This window comes from Balaenoptera borealis (assembly GCF_965194805.1).
Source record: "Balaenoptera borealis genome assembly, chromosome: 19".
NCBI classification, from domain to species: domain Eukaryota; kingdom Metazoa; phylum Chordata; class Mammalia; order Artiodactyla; family Balaenopteridae; genus Balaenoptera; species Balaenoptera borealis.
The window spans coordinates 58290214-58312493 of record NC_138878.1 but is presented as its reverse complement, the minus strand read 5'-3'; the positions used below and the strand labels follow the sequence as shown (position 1 = coordinate 58312493).

General features: G+C 45.8%; 2 protein-coding genes across 3 annotated transcripts; both read left to right on the top strand.

Annotated features, from left to right (window-relative positions):
* Positions 1-2167: 2167 nt before the first annotated feature.
* On the top strand, positions 2168-5006 carry KRTAP25-1 (keratin associated protein 25-1; the record flags this gene model as incomplete). The annotated part of the gene is given in 3 exon segments (XM_082370199.1): positions 2168-2311; positions 2315-2350; positions 2356-5006. Coding segments are annotated over 3 exon segments (495 nt in total), but the record flags the coding sequence as incomplete, so codon positions are not given.
* Positions 5007-6370: 1364 nt separating this feature from the next.
* On the top strand, positions 6371-20069 carry LYPD5 (LY6/PLAUR domain containing 5). 2 transcript variants are annotated; one of them, XM_082368446.1, is made up of 5 exons: positions 6371-6475; positions 17771-17899; positions 18510-18686; positions 18921-19067; positions 19315-20069. In XM_082368446.1, exons 2-5 carry the CDS (start codon positions 17836-17838, stop codon positions 19485-19487), a joined length of 561 nt encoding a protein of 186 aa, XP_082224572.1. In that variant the 5' UTR covers positions 6371-6475; positions 17771-17835; the 3' UTR covers positions 19488-20069. The 2 variants fall into 2 exon arrangements, with proteins under 2 accessions (XP_082224572.1, XP_082224571.1); XM_082368445.1 differs by lacking the exon at positions 6371-6475 and adding an exon at positions 15253-15400.
* The last annotated feature ends 2211 nt before the right edge of the window (positions 20070-22280 follow it).

Here is a 22280-nt window from a genome sequence, read left to right as displayed (position 1 = left end):
ATGCAAGGGGCCCAGGTTCCATCCCTGGTCAGGGAACTAGATCCCACATGCCACAACTAAAGCAACTAAAGAGCCCGCACGCTGCAACGAAGATCCCGTCTGCCGCAGCTAAGACCTGGCGCAGACAAGTAAATCAATAAATAAATATTAAAAAAAAAAAAAAAAGAAACCCTGCACCCATTAGTGGTCACTCCCCATTTCCGGCCACACCCCACCCACCTTAAGTCCTAGGCAACCACTAATTTATGTTCTGTCTCTATAGATTTGCCTACTCTGAACATGTCATATAAATAAAATCATACAACATGTGGCTTTTTGCAACTGGCTTCTTTTACTTAGCATAATGTTTTCCAGGTTTGTTCATGTTACAATATGCATCAGTATTTTGTTCCTTTTTTTTTTTTTTAAAGACGTACTCTTTTTAGTGTTTCATGTCTTTTTTTTTTTTTTTATTCATTTATGGCTGTGTTGGGTCTTCGTTTCTGTGAGAGGGTTTTCTCTAGTTGCGGCAAGCGGGGGCCACTCTTCATCGCGGTGCGCGGGCCTCTCACTATCGCGGCCTCTCTTGTTGCGGAGCACAGGCTCCAGACGCGCAGGCTCAGTAGTTGTGGCTCACGGGCCCAGCCGCTCTGCGGCATGTGGGATCCTCCCAGACCAGGGCTCGAACCCGCGTCCCCTGCATTGGCAGGCAGACTCTCAACCACTGCGCCACCAGGGAAGCCCATTTTGTTCCTTTTTACTGACAAATAATATTCCATTGTACAGATATATCATATTTTTAATTCATTCTTTGGTTGGTGGACATTTTGATGTTTCCACTTTTTGGCTATTATCAATAATACTGCTATGAAATTCGTGTACAAGTTTTTATGTGGACATATGTTTTCATTTCTTTTGGGTATATACTTAGGAGTGGGATTGTTGGATCACATAGTAACTCTTTTGAGGAACTACCAGACTGTTTTCCACAGTGACTGCACCATTTTACATTCCTATAAGCAGTGTATGAGGGTTTCAAGTTCTCCACATTTTAACAGTTATTACTGTGTCTTTTTATTATTATTATTATAGCTATCCTAGTGGGTGTGAAGTGGTATCTCATTGAGTAGAGATGAGTGATATCAGCTAAGGCACCTCTCTACACCAATCATTCTAACAACTGCTGGGGAGGTGAGAGAAGCCATCCTAGATCATCCAAACCCGGCCAAGCTGATCCAGACCAGAAGAACCATCAGCCAACTTACAAAATCATGAGAAGTCACAAAGACTTGTTTTGTTGTTGTTATTGGCCACGCCCCGTGGCTTGCAGGATCTTAGTTCCCCAACCAGGGATTGAACCCGCACCCTCGGCAGTGAAAACACAGAGTCCTAACCACTGGACTGCCAGGGAATTCCCAAGACTTGTTGTTTTAAGTCATTACGTTTTGGGGTGGTTTTCTATATATCAAAAACACTTTCTCTCAGGTATACAATTGTCCATACATCCCCTCTATATGCTAGCATTCCCGACCCAGAAAAAAAGACTGAGGAAGCTGCCATATTGGATAGAAGTTTGGACTGGGATCCTTGTGTTGCAGGAGGCCTGGATGGATTGATGTTCCCTGGAGCTACTGTACCCACCCATCACTCCTCGTGCACTGGTTCCTCTGGGACTGCTTCTAATTTATTTTTTTTTATTTTATTTATTTATTTTTGGCTGCGTTGGGTCTTCATTGCTGTGCATGGGCTTTCTCTAGTTGCAGCGAGCAGGGGCTACTCTTCGTTGCGGTGCATGGTCTTCTCATTGCGGTGGCTTCTCTTGTTGTGAAGCACGGGCTCTAGGTGTGCGGGCTTCAGTAGTTGTGGTACAGGGGCTCAGTAGTTGTGGCTCGTGGGCTCTAGAGCGCAGGCTCAGTAGTTGTGGCGCACATGCTTAGTTGCTCCACGGCATGTGGGATCTTCCCAGACTAGGGCTTGAACCTGTGTCCCCTGTATTGGCAGGCGGATTCTTAACCACTGAGCCACCAGGGAAGCCCTCTGGGACTGCTTCTAAAGATGGGCACCGCTGGGTGAATCCTGGAGCTATCTCTGGGGAAATCATTCCATAACATAGTCTTGTCAAAATAATTTATTTGACCTCATCCACTACTCTCTACTCTACTGGTGTGAACTGTGGTGATGCTCTTCTTTGCCCAACCCAAACAGAACTTGGCTTCTGGTCAACTTCCCAGAGACATGTGGTAAACCTTCCAGCTACCAACCATCCAGCTGTGTGCCCAAAACCTATGAAATTTCGGGCTACCCTTCCACTACTTACTGTGTCTCCAGGCCCTGAAGAGCAACTGGTTGTTTCCCCATCAGTTCTCATCCCTCCAGTTCTGTCAACCGTCAATCTATAATAGACCTCAGAACTATATGTCCAGTAGTTGCCTCCCCCAGAAACACCTGACTTATGGCTGCAAGCTGCAGAACGTCATCTCTTGTGGGTATCGACCACTGAACTTTGCGTCCATCACCTGCCACCCTTTGAAATATCTCTCCTATGACCGTCAACCTCTAGGTTATGAGTCCAGCAGCTTCAGACCCCTGGACTTTGTATCTAATAGTGTTCAACCTGTTCCCTACATACATGGCAGTTTCCAACCAGCTTTTTCTTCCTTTGGGACTTGGCAATCTCCATTTATTAGATGATGTTGAATTGCCATCCAAGCATCTTGTCAGATAGCTTTGTGTCATCTTTAGATTAATAAATTGTTCTTAGGTAAATGGATAATTGTGCTTTTAGTTCCGTTACAGTTTTAACCAATACTCTTTTACTTGATCAAATTCTAAGTGATTTTAATTGTTGGTTTGTTCACTAGAGTATTTTTTTGCTATCAGGCTTTTTGACTTCTATGCCATTAACATATTCTCTTAAGCAGAAAGAAAAGTTTACTTGGTTATCTCTAAATAAACTTGCTTTGAATGATTTTTAAAAATAATGGATTTGGTCCAGGTTTTTAAGAAATGGTAATTCAGAGCACCATTTTTCAGGTCTTTTATTTCTTTATTTCAATGTAGTCTTCATCTCTGTCCTCTGGAAGTGGTTATGAGGCAAAGCAGGAACAACTTAAATGTCCGACATTAAGGAATTCGTTGGTACAATTTTAGCACCCAAACAATGATATGTTGCCTAATAAAGTACTGCAGTACGAAATGTTTGAATGATGGGGGCAAGCCTGTCCAATGTGCATCACATATGATCTGGGAATCTGTACTGCAAAGTGATGACATTGTTGGTGCCTGGCTCAGTGGAATAACGGGTATTTTTTTCTGTAATTTTACTTGTTTTATTATCTCTTTTTGTGTAATAAACAGACATTGTTTTTGTAACTACAAAATAAAAAGAAATACATTTTACAAAAATACTTATGTTGGAATTTTAAATTGATCCAACTGATTTCACATTTTCTGATGTCACAATTCCTCACTGACTTTTTAGTCAATTCCTTTTTCTAATGCTTTTCAGTGAGGAGATAAAACAGTAAGGAGTGAAGTCTTTTAGTTAAAAGTGGTTGAGTATTTCAAGAAAGAGTAAGTTTATGAGAGAGTAGAAAGCAGCAGAAAATCTTTCAAAATAAGTAATAAAAATATTTATTTGGATTTAGCAATATTGAGTTAATTGTTGTAGTTTTTAAATATTCAAACAACAGAAAGTATATAAATCAGAAAAGAGACTTTCCCTACTCATTCCTTCTCTACTGAAGTGACCAGAGTTGCCATTTTTAGGTGTTCTTCCAGATTTTTCTGTACACTGAATGTATGTATAAAGATCATCTATTTTTTTTACTTCTTAAAATAAATTTATTTATTTAATTTATTTATTTTTGGCTGTGTTGAGTCTTCGTTGCTGCACTTGGGCTTTCTCCAGTTGTGGTGAGTGGGGGCCACTCTTCATTGCGGTGCGTGGGCTTCTCATTGCAGTGGTTTCTCTTGTTGCAGAGCAGGGCTCTAGGTGCATGGGCTTCAGTAGTTGCAGCGCACAGGCTCAGTAGTTGTGGCGCATGGGCTTAGTTGCTCCACGGCATGTGGGATCTTCTCGGACCAGGGATCGAACCCGTGTCCCCTGCATTGGCATGTGGATTCTCAACCACTGTGCCACCAGGGAAGCCCCAAGATCATCTATTTTGTATAGAAATGGGATCATGCTATACATATTGTTTTGCTATTTCCCCTTTTCACTTGAACACAATTCCTCTACTTCATTTTCTGTCAGCTATAGAGATTTAACTCCTTCTTTTTAATGTTGAATTATTATCTAACTGTCCACTAGTCACATTGGCTAACAAGCATTTGAAATGTGACTAGTTTGACTAAGGAACTACATATTAAAATTTTATTTAATTGTAATGATTTTAAATAGCCACAAATAGCTACCATGTTGTTCAGCATAGACTAACAATTCCTCAAAGGATAAACACTGAGGTTAATTTCAGTTCTTCATTATTACAGACATGGCTTCAGTAAGCATTACTGTATCCGCATCTTTTTCTTTCAAGTCAGCATTTTTGTAAGCTAGAATCTTATATGTAAAAATGCTGGTTGATTAAGGGTTTGCTTTCAGACATTGTGATAGATACTACCCAACTCAACTGTAAAAAGACTGTAGTCATTACCAACAGCTACCTATGAGCGTTCTCATTCCCCCACATTCTCAACAATATTGTATACTATCAACATTTGTTTTTGATATTTGTTAAGTGAAAACATGGTAAGTCATAAGTTTCCATTATCAATTAATTGCCTCAGCTCACAATGATAAGCTTAACCAAAAGATGGCGCTGGAGGGATATTGCAGGAGGAGGAGGTAGGACTTTGGGAAGCTTCCCCATCCCCAGATCAACAAAACAATAAATCAGGCCCTCATTTGTAGTAACTGCCAATTCCCATGGTGTAAACAGTCTTGTCACCGCCAGTTTCTAGCTGCCAATGTGGTATCACTGAAGGTGGAGTTGGGAAGAGATGTACAGTGATACACCACGATATAATTTTTTTTAAATTAATTAATTAATTTATTTATTTATTTATTTATTTATGGCTGTGTTGGGTCTTCGTTTCTGTGCGACGGCTTTCTCTAGTTGCGGCGAGCGGGGGCCACTCTTCATTGCGGTGCGCGGGCTTCTCACTATCGCGGCCTCTCTTGTTGCGGAGCACAGGCTCCAGACGCGCAGGCTCAGCATTTGTGGCTCACGGGCCCAGTTGCTCCGCGGCATGTGGGATCCTCCCAGACCAGGGCTCGAACCCGTGTCCCCTGCATTGGCAGGCAGATTCTCAACCACTGCGCCACCAGGGAAGCCCACCACGATATAATTATTTCCGCCCTACAGACACAATTGACATAATCTCAATAGCATAGATAATAGGAAGTGATGTGTTGGGTATTTATTACCTTAGTTTTCTAAATGCATTTATCGTAAGTCTACATAACTTTTAAATACAATCAGCCCTCCATATCATGGGTTCAGCATCCGTGGATTCAACCGTTAATCAAAAATAGTAAAAAAAAAAAAAAAAAAAAAAAACCCAAAAAGTTCCAAAAAGCAAAACTTGAATTTGCTGCATGACAGCAACTATTTACATAGTATTAGGTATTAGGTACGTAATACCTAATACAAGTAATCTACAGATGACTTAATATATAGAGAAGGATATGCATAGGTCACATGCAAATACTATGGCATTTTATAAAAGGGACTCCGGCATCCTCAGCACTAGCCACAGTGAGTCCTGGAAGCAAACAGCAGCAGATACGGGGGGACTACTGTAATGGTTGTGTTAACACGTCTCAATTTTTCTGAGAATCTGACCGTAGGGACCGGCTCCGGAACACTGCTACATCCATCTACAGCCATTCAGTCTGTCCCACGACTGTCACAGTAACACAGAGTCACACACACACTCACACCCCCACCACCTGCTGTGTCCCCAGTGCGGCTCCAGGAGCTGACGCACCTCAGGGACCATCAGCCTACACTGGGCCTTCCGGAGCGCAAACATGTTCAGGCACAAACGTGGTCAGGCACGTACTACCCCTGGGGACTCACCCTAGAATCCCACGCCCAAGACGTCCCTCACACAAGGCTGGCGCGAGCCGACGCCTGCGCACTGCGAGCACAGACTACAACTCCCAGAAACCTCCGGGGCGGGGACGCCCCAGGGCCCTTGGGTTTCCGGTGTCTCCTGCTTTTCTGGCTCTGGACTACATTTCCCACAGGCCACTGGGCCCCAATAACCGTGGGTCTCGGAAGTCGCCCTAGAGCTTCCTTGTGGTTCTTGGGCTGCGCGTGTGAGCAGGTTCGGTGGAAAGAGAAATCGTTGCGGGGCGTGGAGGGGAGGGCTTTGCGAACTCCGACCCCAGCCGGCGGTGGGGATGGACGGAGGGAAACGCTCCAGGTGAACGCGAGCTGTGACGGAGGTGATGGTGTGACAGACAAGAGGGGAGGGGTCGTCAAAACAGGTGAGGGTGTCTCCAGGCTGCGTGTGATGGAGAGTCAAGTATGCGACAGCGCTGGAGTGTGCTTCAGTGACGGTGAGGGACAGACGTGGTGTAGGGGTTGCGTGTGAACATTGTGCGCGTGGTAGAGCCAAGGATACGTCACGCTGTGTGAAAGGTGATATTGCATTTGCATGACTGTGCACATGACGGGGCTGAGATATCCTGTGACAGATGGAATGGTGTGTGTGTGTGTGTGTGTAAGTGGGCATCTGTGCACTCGAAATGGCCAGTGTATGTCTGTGACTGCATGTAAAATACGTTGTATGAGTTTATCTGGTGACCATGACGGAGCTGGAGCGTTTCTCCGCGGCCGTGTGACAGACTAAACGTGTGTGTACACCAGAGAGAAGAGAGATTGCAGTTTGTGTATGACAGGATCAGGATGAATCTGTGACTGTGATGGAAGTGTGTTTTTGTGTGTATCATGACAGGGCGAGGGTGTGAATGTGTTGTGTGGTTGTGACAGGTCTGGGGTGTATCAGTGATTGTGTGATACATGTGTATGTATGACCATCTATGCGTGTGACACGTCAGCATATATTTCTGTCACTGTGTGTGACAGGCATTGTGTATGTTTGTTGGGTGGGTTGTTTTTTGAGTGGGTTCTTTAGTATGATGTTTGCTCTTTCTTTTTAAAAAAACACACACTCTGGGACTTCCTTGGTGGTGCAGTGGTTAAGAATCCGCTTGCCAGGGGCTTCCCTGGTGGCGCAGTGGTTGAGAATCTGCCTGCCAATGCAGGGGACACGGGTTCGAGCCCTGGTCTGGGAGGATCCCACATGCCGCGGAGCAACTAGGCCCGTGAGCCACAATTACTGAGCCTGCGCGTCTGGAGCCTGTGCTCCGCAACAGGAGAGGCCGCGACGGTGAGAGGCCCGCGCACCGCGATGAAGGGTGGCCCCCACTTGCCGCAGCTAGAGAAAGCCCTCGCACAGGAACGAAGACCCAACACAGCCAAAAATAAATAAATAAATAATTTTTTTTTTTTTTAAATAAAAGAATCCGCCTGCCAATGCAGGGGACACGGGTTCGAGCCCTGGTCCAGGAAGATCCCACATGCCGCGGAGCAACTAAGCCCATGTGCCACAACTACTGAGCCTGCGCTCTAGAGCCCGCGAGCCACAACTACTGAGCCCACGTGCCACAACTACTGAAGCCCGCGCGCCTAGAGCCTGTGCTCTGCAACAAGAGAAGCCACCTCAATGAGAAGCCCGCACACCACAACAAAGAGTAGCCCCCGCTCACCGCAACTAGAGAAAGCCCACGCGCAGCAACAAAGACCCAACGCAGCCAAAAACAAATAAATAAATGAATAAATTTATAAAAAAGAAAGAAAGAAAACAAAAAAACACACACTCTTAATCCAAAGAAATAAGTTCATTTCAATTATTAGTTTGCTATGAGTTTTCATTATTATTATGAATTTCTGTTGATTTTTTATCAAATGTCTTTTCTGTATCTACGAATATGACCATAAAATTTTTCCTCTTTATTTTGATAACACGGGAGAATACATGTTTTTGGTACATGGTAGAATACATAGATTTTTTTAAAATGTTAAACCAACCTTACATTTTTGGAAGAAACCAACTAGGGCATGATGTAAGATCTTTTTTGTAAGTTGCTGTCTACCTCTTTTAATATTTTGTTAGTACCTTGATTTATACTGCCAGCATGTTCTGGGAAACTCAGGCTGAGAAATTAGTATAAAATTGATCCTGGGCTTGGAGTACCAGGGTGCTTGGAGAAATCATCAAGGAAATTCTCTGGAGGATTGTAACTTCCATTCATGCCTTGAAGAGTTTTTACAGATAAACCCAAAGTTAACATAAGGAAACAAGCCACCATGTATTACAGTAATGAAAACAACAAACAACATAAATAGAACACCAAGAAATTAAGGTATGAAATTTATTGGGTACAGATAAAGGTATGAAATTTATCAGGTACTTACGACATAAGTTCAAAGGAAGAGGAAACTAAAAAGGATGAAACTTATAGGCTTTATCTAACTTGGGAAGTTAGAAAACAAAGAATAACAGAATGAATGACAGAAAATGGGTCAAAGCAAATGATAAGCATAAATTAATGAAGTAGAAAACACTGATGCAACAGAGAGGCTAAACACCAATCACTGCTTATTTAAAGTGAGTATTTGAAGTGATGCACTTCTGAGATGATTAATTAATAAAACAGAGAAAAGGCACAAATAAATAATACTAAGAAGGGAAAAGACTACGCAAAGTAGAAGACTTTTTAATTAGAATAAATTTAAAACAGATGGGAATTCCCTGGCGGTCCATTGGTTAGGACTCAGCACTCTCACTGCTAGGGGCCAGGGTTCCATCTCTGATCAGGAACTAAGATCCCTCAAGCTGCACAGCATGGCCAACAACAACAACAAAACAGATGACATAACCAATTTCCTAGAAAGATACAACTTAGAATTGACAAGAAGAAATAGAGGGATTTCCCTGGTGGTCCAGTGGCTAAGACTCCGTGCTCCCAATGCAGGAGGCCAGGTTCGATCCCTGGTCAAGGAACTAGATCCCGCATGCATGCCGCAACTAAGACCTGGCGCAGCCAAATAAATAAATAAATAAATATTTTTAAAAAGAAGAAGAAGAAGAAATAGAAACTTCTAATAGGCAATTAACCATTAATGATACAGTATCAGTAGTTTAGGCTCTAAACTCTAATCATAACTAGGCTCAGATAATTGTGTAGAAGAATTTAATTAGGGAAGGGTTCAGACACGTCTTACGTGCTATCTCATTCATATCCTCTCAGCCCTCACCTGTGCCTGGGGCCTTGGGAAACTTGTTTCTCTTGATTCACTGGTGCGGCAACCATCCCTGCATGAACTCTGGCCAATTCCACATGGGCACAACCCCGTGCCTGACCTCATGCCGGCACTGGGCACCTCTTGCCTCAAGCCACCTAGGCCCGTCTGGTTGTGCTTTTATCTTGATCACACAAATAAAATAGATTCTCCAAAGGGTTTTAATAGATGCTGTGGCTCAAACCTGTAACTTATTTGTGGGTAAAAGTTCATGTTTGTAAATATTTCTCTTAGTTGGCCCTGTGGGTCTTCCTATGTTCTTCATTATTGTTGCAGTTATTTTGTGAATGGGAGATGAATGACCAAGTTTCAAATCATTTAGCCCTTTAAAAATAGCCTGCAGAACCTAAGTGTCCATCAACAGATGAAGACGGATAAAGAAGATGTGGTATATATACAATGGAATATTACTCAGTCATAAAAAAGAATGAAATAATGCCATTTGTAGCAATATGGATGGACCTAGAGATTATCATACTAAATGAAATAAGTCAGACAGAGGAAGACAAATATCATATGACATCACTTACATGTGGAATCTAAAAAAATGATGCAAATGAACTTATTTACAAAACAGAAATAGACTCACATAGAAAACAAACTTATGGTTACCAAAGGGGAAAAGGCAGGGGGAGGGAGGGATAAATTAGGAGATTGGGATTAACAGATGTACATTACTATGCATAAAACAGACAGCAAGGACTTACTGTATAGCATGGGGAACTATATTCAATATCTTGTAATAACCTATAATGGAAAAGAATCCGTAAAAGAATATATATATTTGAATCACTTTAATGTATACCTGAAACTAACACAACATTGTAAATCAACTGTACTTCAATTTTTTAAAAAATAGCCTGCTGAGAGGGAAGAGGAGAGTCACATTAGGGAAAGATTCTTTGCTTACTACATGATTTATATTTAGAAGTGAAGCAAAATGATATCTTCCACTTGCTTTTATTGGTTCAACAGTGATAGTTAAATAGAACAAAAGTAACCACAAATTATTCCCCTCCTATCCACACGGTTAATGCCCTTCCACACTGATTCTGGGCAAGCCTTGTGACTTGCTGGCCAGTGACATTAGCAAACATAACTTGAGCAGAGGCATGAAAAGCACTTCCTTATTGGAGGTTGCCCTTTCTCTCTGCCCTTTGGAAACATGTCATTTCCATGTGAAAAATGTCCAGTCTAGCCTGCTGGAAGATGAGAGGCCATATGGAGGAGAACTGAGGCCTGACTGATAGCCAGCCAACTACCAGTCTTGTGAGTGAGACCATCCTAGATCATCCAACCCATCAGCTGACCACAGAAACATAAGAGAGCCCAAGAGAGATTGGTCAAGTCAGCCCATACCAGAAGAACAACCCAGGAGACACAGAGAATCAGGAGATAAATAAAGGGCTTGTTGTTAACCCTTTTTGTTTGTTGTTTGTTACGCAGCAGAAGCTAACTGATGCAGAAACATAGATAGAATAAGCAAATATGGCAAATGTTAATATAGTTGACCCTTGAACGATGCAGGGGTTGGGATGCCAACCCCACACACAGTCAAAAATCCACGTATAACTTTTGACTCCCCCCAAACTTAAATACTAATAACCTACTGTTGACCAGATGCCTTACCAATAACAAACATTCAATTAACAGGTATTTTGTATGTTATATGTATTATACTGTATTCTTACAATAAAGTACGCTGGAGAAAAGAAAATGTTTTTAAGAAAATCATAAGGAAGAGAAAATACATTTACAGTATGGTACTATATTTATCGGTACCATAAGTTTACTTGTCAGTTTACAAGATGAGTGGTCTGTCTGTCAGTACCTACATCAATATTGTCTTATATGATACAAAGCACTGTAGATGTTATATGTATTACACTAGACATCAAAAATAAAAAGATAATGTGAAAAAGAAATTCATATTTATTTACAGGTGTAACATTATCATGCATTGATCACAAAGAAGCAGCAATATTATTGCTTTATGGTAGCCTAGAGTAATTGATACAATTGCTTTATGGTAGCCCAGCCTATATACTAATGAATGAATCATTATAAAATTTTTATGGCATACAGTATTACAGTCATATTCATAATACAGTATTGAGAACATTGTTACTTTAAAAAAAAACACTTACCTATGATGATAGGCTGATACACAATTTCCCCAGTTATAAGAGAGAGAGGCATACTGTACAATACTGTAATTCTTTGAAAGCAAAGTTATAAAACAGTGAGAAAACGTCTGAGTGTTAAGCTAAAATACCTTTGTTTAAGCTCACAGGAAACATCCTGACCAGGCCCTGACCTGTGAATGGCTGCAGGAAAGAAGAACCAGGAACTATTTGCAACACCTTATCACCTTTTTTTACTTTACCTCCTCACCTCCCCATCTTTGTTCTATAAAAGAAACTAGCATCCAAACCTGGGCAAGATGGTTCTTTAGGACACTAGTCCACCACCTACTCAGTCTGCTGGCTTTCTGAAAAAAGTCACTATTCCTGGCCCCAACAACTTGTCTCTCCATTTATTGGTCTGTCCTGCGGCAAGCAGTACGAGCTTGGACTTGGTAATAATTGGACCGACCCATGTAGATGCTCAAACACCGGGTAGTTGAGGACATCCACACGGATGCTCCTGTAGGTGGTTGGGGCTGGGCAGAGACTCTAGGTAACACCCCCGATCTGCCTCCTTTCTCTCTTCTTGGAGGAGCAAATCCTTGTGCTGCCCATCCTTTAAACTGGATAGTGAATAATGCGGCAAAAATTTCTATACCACTGAATTTTAAAATATCATTCAAGCACTCTACAACTACTCTTCAGCTTCTAATAAATGTTGGAATATATTGAAAATACATGTATCGCAAATAAATTTGAAACTATTCAATATGCAAAGAGAAAGTTGATTTGGTGACATCATAGGACTAAGAATTCAACTCAAGGTAGTGGGCAAACACCCTTTTAGAAATTGTACGTTACGTTCCTAAAGATTGCATCTTAGAACATAAGCCAAAGTTAACACTTTGAAAATCACCGACTTTTAAATGGTGTTTTAAGGAAAATTAATATTTTGAGAAAATAATGAGGGCATCCAATTCAATGCCCTTAAGAGCACCAAAGGGGGTAAGAATAACATAGGATTAGTAGATATGTTAACAATTGTTGAGTCTGGGTGGTGGGTATGCTATTCTCTGTACGCTTGTGTGTGTTTGAAAATTTCTACAGTAAAAAGTTTTAAAAATAGCTCTTTAATGGCTACCACATAGCATCCTCCATTTTCTCCAGTCTCTCAAATAATTAATCATTTAATTACAAAGCTTAATTACTAAAAAGTGATTACAAAAAAAAAAGAATTTCTGGGTTCATAGGGAGCTTGGAGTTCATGCTCTGTGGATGCAAGAGTCCTGCCAAAATCTCTAGACCTAGATCACTGGGTCTCCATTGGATTACCTGGATGAAATAAAATTTATATTTTATGGCAAGACAAGAAAAATTTAAACATAAAATAATTTTCTACCAGTTTGGGCCTCTGCCTTTCCCTTTAGTGTGTATTGTACATCTGCATTGACCAGACTTCCTTAGGAGATAATGTTCCTTCTTAATCTTGTAAGGGATCACGATAACCCACTACTTGCTTTGTACATACAGATCTGGATTGTGTAAACTGTCAGTACACCATTTGTTGGATAACTCTTTGCCTCAAAAGCTTATATAACTGTGCTTTGACCTCTAATGGGCGGAACAGTCCTCAGAGCTTTCTGAAAGACTGTCTCCCAGGTTATAATCCTCAGGTTGGCTCGAATAAAACTTTCCATTTCTTTCTTAGATCGACCACTGATTTTTTTTTTCGTCGACAACCTCCTGCAGTGGGGAGCTTCCCACCTGATACCTCACAGCCTCCAAAGGTACCTGAAGGTTACCAGAGTTAAAATCACACAGGCACAGCTGCACACTCACACAGTCACTTACACTCACTCACACACACACACACATGCTCACACACTAAATGGGCTGGTCAGCCAACTCTTCAAGCCTCAGTCTCTGAAACTGTGAACCACTGTGAATACCTCCAATGCCCCCACCTTCCACAGGGGCCTCAGAAAACCCAGCCTCCTTTCCTGGCCAGTCTCTACTCTCCAGGGGTCCTTAGCTCCACCCTCTCCCTGAAGGGCCAGCCCCTGACAGAGAGGCAGGAACAGGAGAAACAGGAAGAATAATTTGGATACAAAACAGGTTCAGGGAAGTGAGGCCTGTTGGGAGGAGCAGGGGTTTGGCAAAATGAGGGTGAGTCCAGAACCCTAGTGAGTGTCCACAGTTCCCGGGTGTTTGCTGTCAAAGAAAAATTGCACCAAACAAAGTTAAACAGGCACAGGAGACTTTATTCAAGACTATGGCAATAAGAGAGAGAGACTGAACTCAACTCCACTGAAACAAAAGGTGGGAGAGGTTTTCAGCTGGATGAGCTAGTGGGAAAATGCCAGAGACAGAGGGGAGGTTGGTGCATGGGATGGTCCAGCACCCTGACTTACTCCTGAGTTTACAAATGTTTTTCTCTGTAATTAGGCATCTGTGTTTGCTAACTGCCACTTATTCAAGTTCGGCTCCTACCCTCCCACAGAGCCTGAGGGTCAGGGGTGTTATCTTCCTTGATGATGACATTTTGGAGGGGTGGCTCCCAGGTCCCCTGAGAAAGAGATTCCTGAGCTGTAAAACTAGCAAGAGGCTGGGAGAAAATTTACCTACATTTCAAAGGGACAGAGAAAGAATCGGCAATGACAAGTTGTCTAAAGTAGATGCTCTAAGGAAAGGGAGATTGGGGGCCTGAAGTCAGGAAGAAGTCCGTGTCAAGTTTAGTCAAGCTCAGGAGACCATTAAGGCTGTCCTGGTCACCGCCATTGTGTCCGCTCTGCCCATTCATCTGTGGGTTCGTGACCCTAGGTCTCTGCACATGCCTGGTACCCACTCTGCATGGCACGGTGAGGAGGTGTGATCCCAGCAGGCAGCGCCTCCAAGCGCAAGAAGCAAGGCAGATCAGGAGATGCCAACTTGGCCTCAGCTCCCACTACCCTCGGGAGCACCCATCTGGAAGTCCCCATCTGCCTGGTGTCTGAGTGTCCACATGGGTTTGTCTGAATCCTCAGGGGACAGTGTATCCCTCCAGTTGTCTGCCTGTGTCTCTATCTCCTCCGATATTTTAACATTCATTCATTTAAAAGTCTAATAAAAAAATGTATTAAACACCTTCTGTGGGCATGTCCTGTTCATCAAGTCTGCGTTTGTCTGTGTGTCTACATTTGCGTCTGTCCACACCGGACGTGTCTGTCTTTTTGCATCCCATGTGTAACTGCCTCTCTGGGGGGTCTCTATCTCCCTGTCAGTTTGTTTATAAGTTCCTCGATTCACTCATTCCTACAACATCACAAACATCCCCTGAGGCCACTGAGGAGTTCACAGCCTGATGCGGTGACAGACACTGGTCCAACCCAGGGTGACCAAGGCTGGGAGACGGGGGTATCTGAGGCTGAAGGTGGGTGGATGATTGTAGGGAAGCATGGCAGGTCAGAGAAGTCTTCAAGGAGGAGGTGACGTTTGTGCCTCTGGGTCTGGAGACGTGGGCCCATGTAGGTGGCATGTGCTGGGATAGAGGAAGAGAAGAGAAATCAAGAGGCCGTGTGTGCCAACCTCAGACTAGAACACAGTGTTGGGGAACAGGGTAGAAAGAGAGCCTGCAAAACACAAATCCCCCCAAAGTTAAGGGTTACAGGCCCCTAGCTCCCTCCTCCCTCAGATCCAGGAGTCCAGGCCCCATCATGATTATCTAGGAGGAAACCAGCCCAAGCAAGGGAGGGCGGGGGTGGAGGAAAGCCGGCCGGGCTGGGTATAGCCAGGATGCCTGAGGCTTTGCTGGGAGAACCAGCCAGGCAGAAGTCAGAGCAGGAGCTGTCCTCAGTGTCTCCACTCAGGTCCACAACCTGGCAATGGGAGGCCCCAGAGCCCTCCTGCTGTGCCTCTTTGGGGCTGTCCTCTTCCTCACAGGTATTCAGACTTTTGAGTCCAGTGGTAAGAGGGCAGTTGGGTGGGGGATAGCTGGACTCTCCTGGGTCTGAGGGAGCAGAGAGTGGGGGCCGGATTCCAGGAACTCAGGGAGGAGCGAACTAGGGGCCCTGATTCCTGGTTCTGAGGGAGGAGGGGGCTGGGGGCCTGGATCCTGGGTCTGAGGGAGGAGGGTCTGGGGGCCTGGATCCTGGGTCTGAGGGAGGAGGGGCCGGGGTCTGGATCCTGGGTCTGAGGGAGGAGGGGCCGGGGTCTGGTTCCTGGGGCTGAGGGGGGAGGGGCCGGGGTCTGGTTCCTGGGGCTGAGGGGGGAGGGGCCGGGGTCTGGTTCCTGGGGCTGAGGGGGGAGGGGCCGGGGTCTGGTTCCTGGGTCTGAGGGAGGAGGGGCCGGGGGTCTGGATCCTGGGGCTGTGGGAGGAGGGGCTGGGGACCTGGATCCTGGGGCTGAGGGGGGAGGGGCCGGGGTCTGGTTCCTGGGGCTGAGGGGGGAGGGGCCGGGGGTCTGGATCCTGGGTCTGAGGGGGGAGGGGCCGGGGGTCTGGATCCTGGGGCTGTGGGGGGAGGGGCCGGGGGCCTGGATCCTGGGTCTGAGGGGGGAGGGGCCGGGGTCTGGTTCCTGGGGCTGAGGGGGAAGGGGCCAGGGGCCTGGATCCTGGGTCTGAGGGAAGAGGGGCCGGGGGCCTGGATCCTGGGTCTTGGTTGGGAGAGGCCTGGAGACTGTGTCCTCTCCAGTTCTCTTCCCCTCCTCTGTTCTTTCCATATCACTCATTTTCTCCAGTGTCTCCGTTCCACTACTCCAGCCTTTCTCATCCTCTTTGCCCATGTCCCCATTCAAAGGTACCTCTGGGGAGCCATGGGGGCTCTTTCCAGAACGGCAGGAAACCTTGGCCTCATCCTCGGGCAACCCCTTCCCCTAGTTTGGGTAAGGACAGGGACATAGTCATATCAGGACTGAAGTGGCTACAAAGGCAGGGAATTTGAGAGGTGGGAAGGAGGTTATGCCTGCATATAACAACTTTGTGTGTGTGTGTGTGTGTGTGTTTGTGTGTGTGTGCGCACGCACGTGCACATGCTCATCCACGGAAGAGAGTTTGATTTCTCTGTGTGTCCATGTGTCAGGGTGTCCTGTGGGTCTCTGTGCTTGTGTGTGTTTATCTGTACCAGGTTTTGATGTCTGGGTGTTTGAACAAATGCTTTTATGGGTCTGTTTATCTCTGAGCCTCACTTTCTTTTTAAAAGAGATGTGTGTATAATTTTGCATCTCTGTTTCTCTTTGTGTTTGTGCATCTCTATGACTGGTGGGCCTGTATATCTCTGAGCCTCACTTTCTTTTTAAAAGAGATGTGTGTATAATTTTGCATCTCTGTTTCTCTTTGTGTTTGTGCATCTCTATGACTGGTGGGCCTGTATTTCTGTGTATGTGTGTTTGGGTATTTTGATGTGTATCTGTCTCTCTGTGTATCTGTTGTGTGTCTCTATGTATCTTGCATCTGAATATGATTTTAAGTTGTTTGTTTTTGTAGGCCTCTTTTTTGTGTATCTCTAACTTCGCCTAATTTCAGGGTCTCATTTTATTTGTATGTCTGTGATTCTTGGGTCTGTATTTGTCTCTCTCTGGGTATGACTTCCTGTGTTCCTGGGTCTGTGTGTTGTGATTATTTCCGTATCCACACAGTTTTCTGTCTGTGTGTGTGATTTTGCATGTGTGAGATCCTGCGCCTTGGTTTGGGGGGTTTCTATTGGAGGGTCTGGGTGGTACTCGTTTTGCTTGTGAATGTAGAACTCAATGTGAACGCATTCAGGATACTCTGTGTATATTTGTGAGATTCGCATGAGCCTGTGTCAATTTTGTTATTTTGTGTTTACGTCAGTGTTTAAGTGTTCTGTGCGTGTGTGTATCTGTATTGCTGGGGGCTGGCTGTGTGTGCACTTGTAGCATGAGATTGCACATCCCAGTGCCTGTACTGGAGTGTTTGTTTTCCATCAGTGACCTTTTAGTGCTATTGGATATCATGAGTATAGTTGGGAAAGGGATAGGCAGAACAGGAGTGAATCACTTCCTCCTTTATCAAAATCTTGGAGGGCTTCCTGGAAGAGGGTGGAGATTTGGAAGAGCCTGGGGGAAAAAAAACTGGACTGGCAGGTGCAGATGCCATTGCTGTGCCAAGAGGTAGACACAGTCATGACCAGCCACAGCGGCAGCCCCTGCTTCTTTCAGGGCAACAAGGCCTGTCTCCCCTCAGAGCAGAAGAGCCTGGCCCATGTGGCTGTCATCTGCAGGGTGGAGCCTGATTCCTTGCATAGGCTCATCCTTGGCCTGTTCCTCTCACCCCACCCCTGCTCCTCTCCCCAGGGTCCCAAGCCCTGCAATGCTACAGCTTTCAACACATCTACTTCGGGCCCTTTGACCTCAGTGGCATGAAATTCCTCAATGTCTCCTGTCTCCTCGGATGCTCTGAGGCTGTCTTATCCCTGAACACTGGTGAGGGGCAGGAAACGCAAAAAAAAAAAAAAAAAAAAAAAAGGGCGGGAGCGGGGTACAAGGACAAGGATGAAAGATTAGATGGGGTGGAGGGGGGATGGGGGTGGAGGGGGATGGGGGTGGAGGGGGGATGGGGTGGAGGGGGGATGGGGTGGAGGAGGAGACAAGGGGTTGGGAAGGAACTGGGTAGAAGAGGGGAGGGAAGGTCAGGATAGAGATGTGGAGGTGGAGGGAGGAGGAGAAGGGAGAGAAAGAAGGAGGGGATAGGGGGGCAGGAGGTGGGAGGAGGAGACAGTAGGGAGCCAGGAAGAGGAGGTGGGAGAGGGCAGAAAAGAGGAAGAGGGGAAGGAGAGTAAAGGAGGAGGAGGAAAGGGTTGGTGATGAGAGGAGAGGGGGAGGCGGTGTAGAGGGAAGCAGAGTTTGACAGGGAGCGAGGGACGAAAGAGAAGGGCAGGGCTGGAGGGAGAAGCCAGGTTGAGTGAGAAGCGAGAAGACAGAGGAGCAAGAGACTTGAGACTAGAGTGAGAGAGGTGGAGAGGAGGGGGCGTGGGAGAGGAGGAGGAGGGCTGGGGGGGAGGCAGCGCGCCAGACCCCATCCCCTCGCTCCCAGGGTACGGTTCCGCAGTGACCATGGTACAGAAGGGCTGCTGGACTGGCCGGGCTATGGGCCAGATGCAGCGGAATGACAAGGCGCTGCCGCCTCACTACTCGGTGGTGCGCGGCTGCGGGACCGACTTTTGCAACGCGAACCTCCAGACCCACGACTCCCTCCCCAGTCTGAGCCGAGGTATGTGAGGGGCGGGGCTGGGTGTGGGGCGGGACTGTACGGGGCTGGGAGGGGCCCCGGCCCGCGCGCGCGCGCGCGCCCGGGGGAGGGTGTGGTCTCCGCTGGGCTCCTCCTCCCGGTGCGCTGGGATTCCAGCGCCCAAGTCGGGCCAGACGGGAGCCCTGGCGCAATGCACATCCCGCACGACCGTACCGAGGACCATTACCTGAATGTGCGTCCACGCTCTCTTGCCAGCGCCCAACCCGCGGACGCTCAGCGGCGCCAAGTGCTACTCCTGCGTGGGGATCCACCCGGAGGACTGCACCCCGGAGAAGTCCCGGCAGGTCCAGTGTCACCACGACCAAAGCATCTGCTTCCAGGGCAATGGCAGCATGACCTTTGGTGAGAGGCTGGGAGGGTGAGAGGGCCTGGGCAAGGGGTGTGGAGGCAGGGCAGGGCTGACAGGGAGACACGGCCCTGGTCTAAAGAAGGAGGCATGGTCCTGGACTGAGGGAGGAGGCATGGCTCTGGTCTAAGGAGGGGACTGGAAGGAAGTCCGAGGACCCGGTCATGGCTGTGATCTCTGACGTGGAGGTTCAGGTGCAGCTGCCTCCCTCGGTTCTGACCCTCCTCACTGCCCCCCTCCCAGGCAATTTCTCGGTCCCTGTGTACATCAGAACCTGCCACCGACCCTCCTGCACCATCCAGGGCACCACCAGCCCACGGACAAACATCGACCTCCAGGGCTCCTGCTGTGAGGGGCACCTCTGCAACAAGGACTCCATAAGCCTTCACCAGCGCCTTGGGCACCGTCCCTCTTGAGGCACCCCCCCATCATAGTCCTGCTCCGCATGGTTTCCCTGCTGGTTAGCACTCCGGGAGGACCCCTCGGGCATAGTCAGCCCCTCCAGCCCCTTCCTGAGCAGGATGCTGGGGCCAGGGCACACGCACCCCCTTCTCACTGCTTCAGTTCCTGGAATGTGGAAAATAAGAGTTGCACTCCTGTCTCTCTCTCTCTCTCTCTCTCTCTCCCTCCCGCTTCCCTCCTGACGCCCAGCCCTTACCTGGTCAGCAGGCCTGGGAGAAATTGGGCAAGGTCCCCAGCGTCCCAGGGTGGGGAGAAACATCCCAGCCCGCATGCAGAGCAAACCTGATCATAGATCCTGCTTGCTGAGCACCAGCCAGGCCCAGGCTCCCCACAACCCCATTTCCTGGTTGTGGGTTTCCTGGTCCTAGGCTCTCCCTCCAGAGCCTGGAGCCAGGTGCATGGGTTCGAATTCCAGCTTCAGCATTTTGCCTGTGGGTGACCTTGGGCAAGTTACTTAATCTCACTGAGACTATGTTTCCTCACTTGTCAGGCAGAGGTGAAAATAAAACCTACAGTAATGACAAGGTCCTACTTCACAGTGGTTGTGGTCGGGATTTAATGAATTCCCTCTCTCTGTCATCTTGATCTGTGATCATCTGTTTGAATATTTAGTCATTTAAAAATACTCATTCAGGACTTCCCTGGTGGCGCAGTGGTTGGGAGTCTGCCTGCCAATGCAGGGGACACGGGTTCAAGCCCTGGTCTGGGAAGATCCCACATGCCGTGGAGCAACTAAGCCCGTGCACCACAACTACTGAGCCCATGCTCTAGAGCCCGCGAGTCACAGCTACTGAGCCCACGTGCCACAACTACTGAAGCCCACATGCCTAGAGCCCGTGCTCTGCAACAAGAGAAGCCACCGCAATGAGAAGCCCACGCACCACAATGAAGAGCAGACCCCGCTCGCTGCAACTAGAGAAAGTCCATGTGCAGCAACGAAGACCCAACACAGCCAAAAATAAATAAATAAATTTATTTTAAAAAAAATACTCATTCAACACCTACTTATTGCTGTCTACTAACTGCAGTGCACGAGAAATATCTGGTATTTGGTAAGAGGGAAAAGGCAGTGAAAAAGTAGACTGGATGCTATTGATAAAATTTTAATTTATAAAGGAACCCTCCTACACTATTGGTGGGAATGTAAAATGGTGCAGCCACTATGGAGAACAAAAACTAAAAACAGAACTACCATATGGCCCAGCAATCCCACTCCTGGGCATATACCCAGAGAAAACCATAATTCAAAAAGATACATGCACCCCAATGTTCACTGCAGCACTATTTGCAGTAGCCAAGACATGGAATAGACCTAAATGTCCATCAACAGATGAATGAATAAACAAGATGTGGTATACACATACAATGGAATACTACTCAGCCATAAAAAAGAATGAAATAATGCCATTTGCAGCAACATGGGGTGACCTAGAGATTATCATACTAAGTAAAATAAGCCAAACAGATAAAGACAAATATCATATAATATGGCTTATATGTGGAATCTAAAAAAAAATGATACAAATGAACTTATATACAAAACAGAAATAGACCCACAAACGTAGAAAACAAACTTATGATTACCAAAGGGGAAAGGTGGGGGAAGGGATAAATTCTAATTTAACATACACACACTACTATATATAAAATAGATAACCAACAAGGTCCTACTGTATAGCACAGGGAAGTATATTCAATATCTTGTAATAAACTATAATGGAAAAGAATGTGAAAAAGAATATATAAATATTCTATATATATATATCCTATATATATATAATGATGTGTGTATATATATATATATATATATATATATATATATATATACACACATCATTTTGCCATACACCTGAAGCTAATGCAACATTGTAAATCAACCATACTTCAATTTTAAAAATTTAATTTATGAACATCAGGACCACCACCCACAATCCTTATATAAAATAATAAAGGGAAAGAACAGGCAGGATTAAAAGATATGGATAGACAAATATATGAAAAGATAAAAATAAAGGAAGGAAGCAAAGAAGCAAGGAAAGAAAGAAGGAAAAAAAAGCAAAGAAGAAAATATGCATATCTAATACAGTTTGCATTTCTGTAACTGGTCACAAGGCCATAGTTGATATGTTTAATTTCCTTCTTCCATTACTCATTCCAAGTTTCCTTTGCCCTCAGCTGGCTGGTGTTATTTATCAAGTTAGGCGACCCAAACCCTCATTCCTGAAAGGTCTAAATCCTTAGTGGTCCTGCATTTTTTTTGAGGGGGTTACTTATACTATGGGACATGAAATCTCTAAGAAGTGCCCCAGAGAATGCTTTGGGTTCCAGACACGGCCTTCCTTGGATCCACTCTGCAGGAGGAACCCAATTTCCCCTTAGTAATTGAGATCAGTCATCCCAGCAAATAAAGTAATCTTCTTCTTTGCCCATTGGTTCAGTGGAGTGAGGAGCCCCAAAAGGCCAGGTGACCGTCTCGCCTTCCCACTCAGTGGAAGCATTGCTGTGTCCTCTAGTGGAAGCAGGAAGCATTTTTTCCTTGGGAACCAAAACCTCCAAACCAGCAGAGCTCAAAGTCATGGGGAAGGGAGGCAAAAGTTCTGCAAGTGGGTATTACGTGTAATAGTGAGAGGGGCCCCTGCCACCCCTCGCTAGCCATGTATTCAGGCTTGAGGGTTGGGGGAGAGAGCACTCAAAGCACGTGCTGCATCCTGTAAGACAGAACCCCATCCTTTCAGGGTATTGATTCC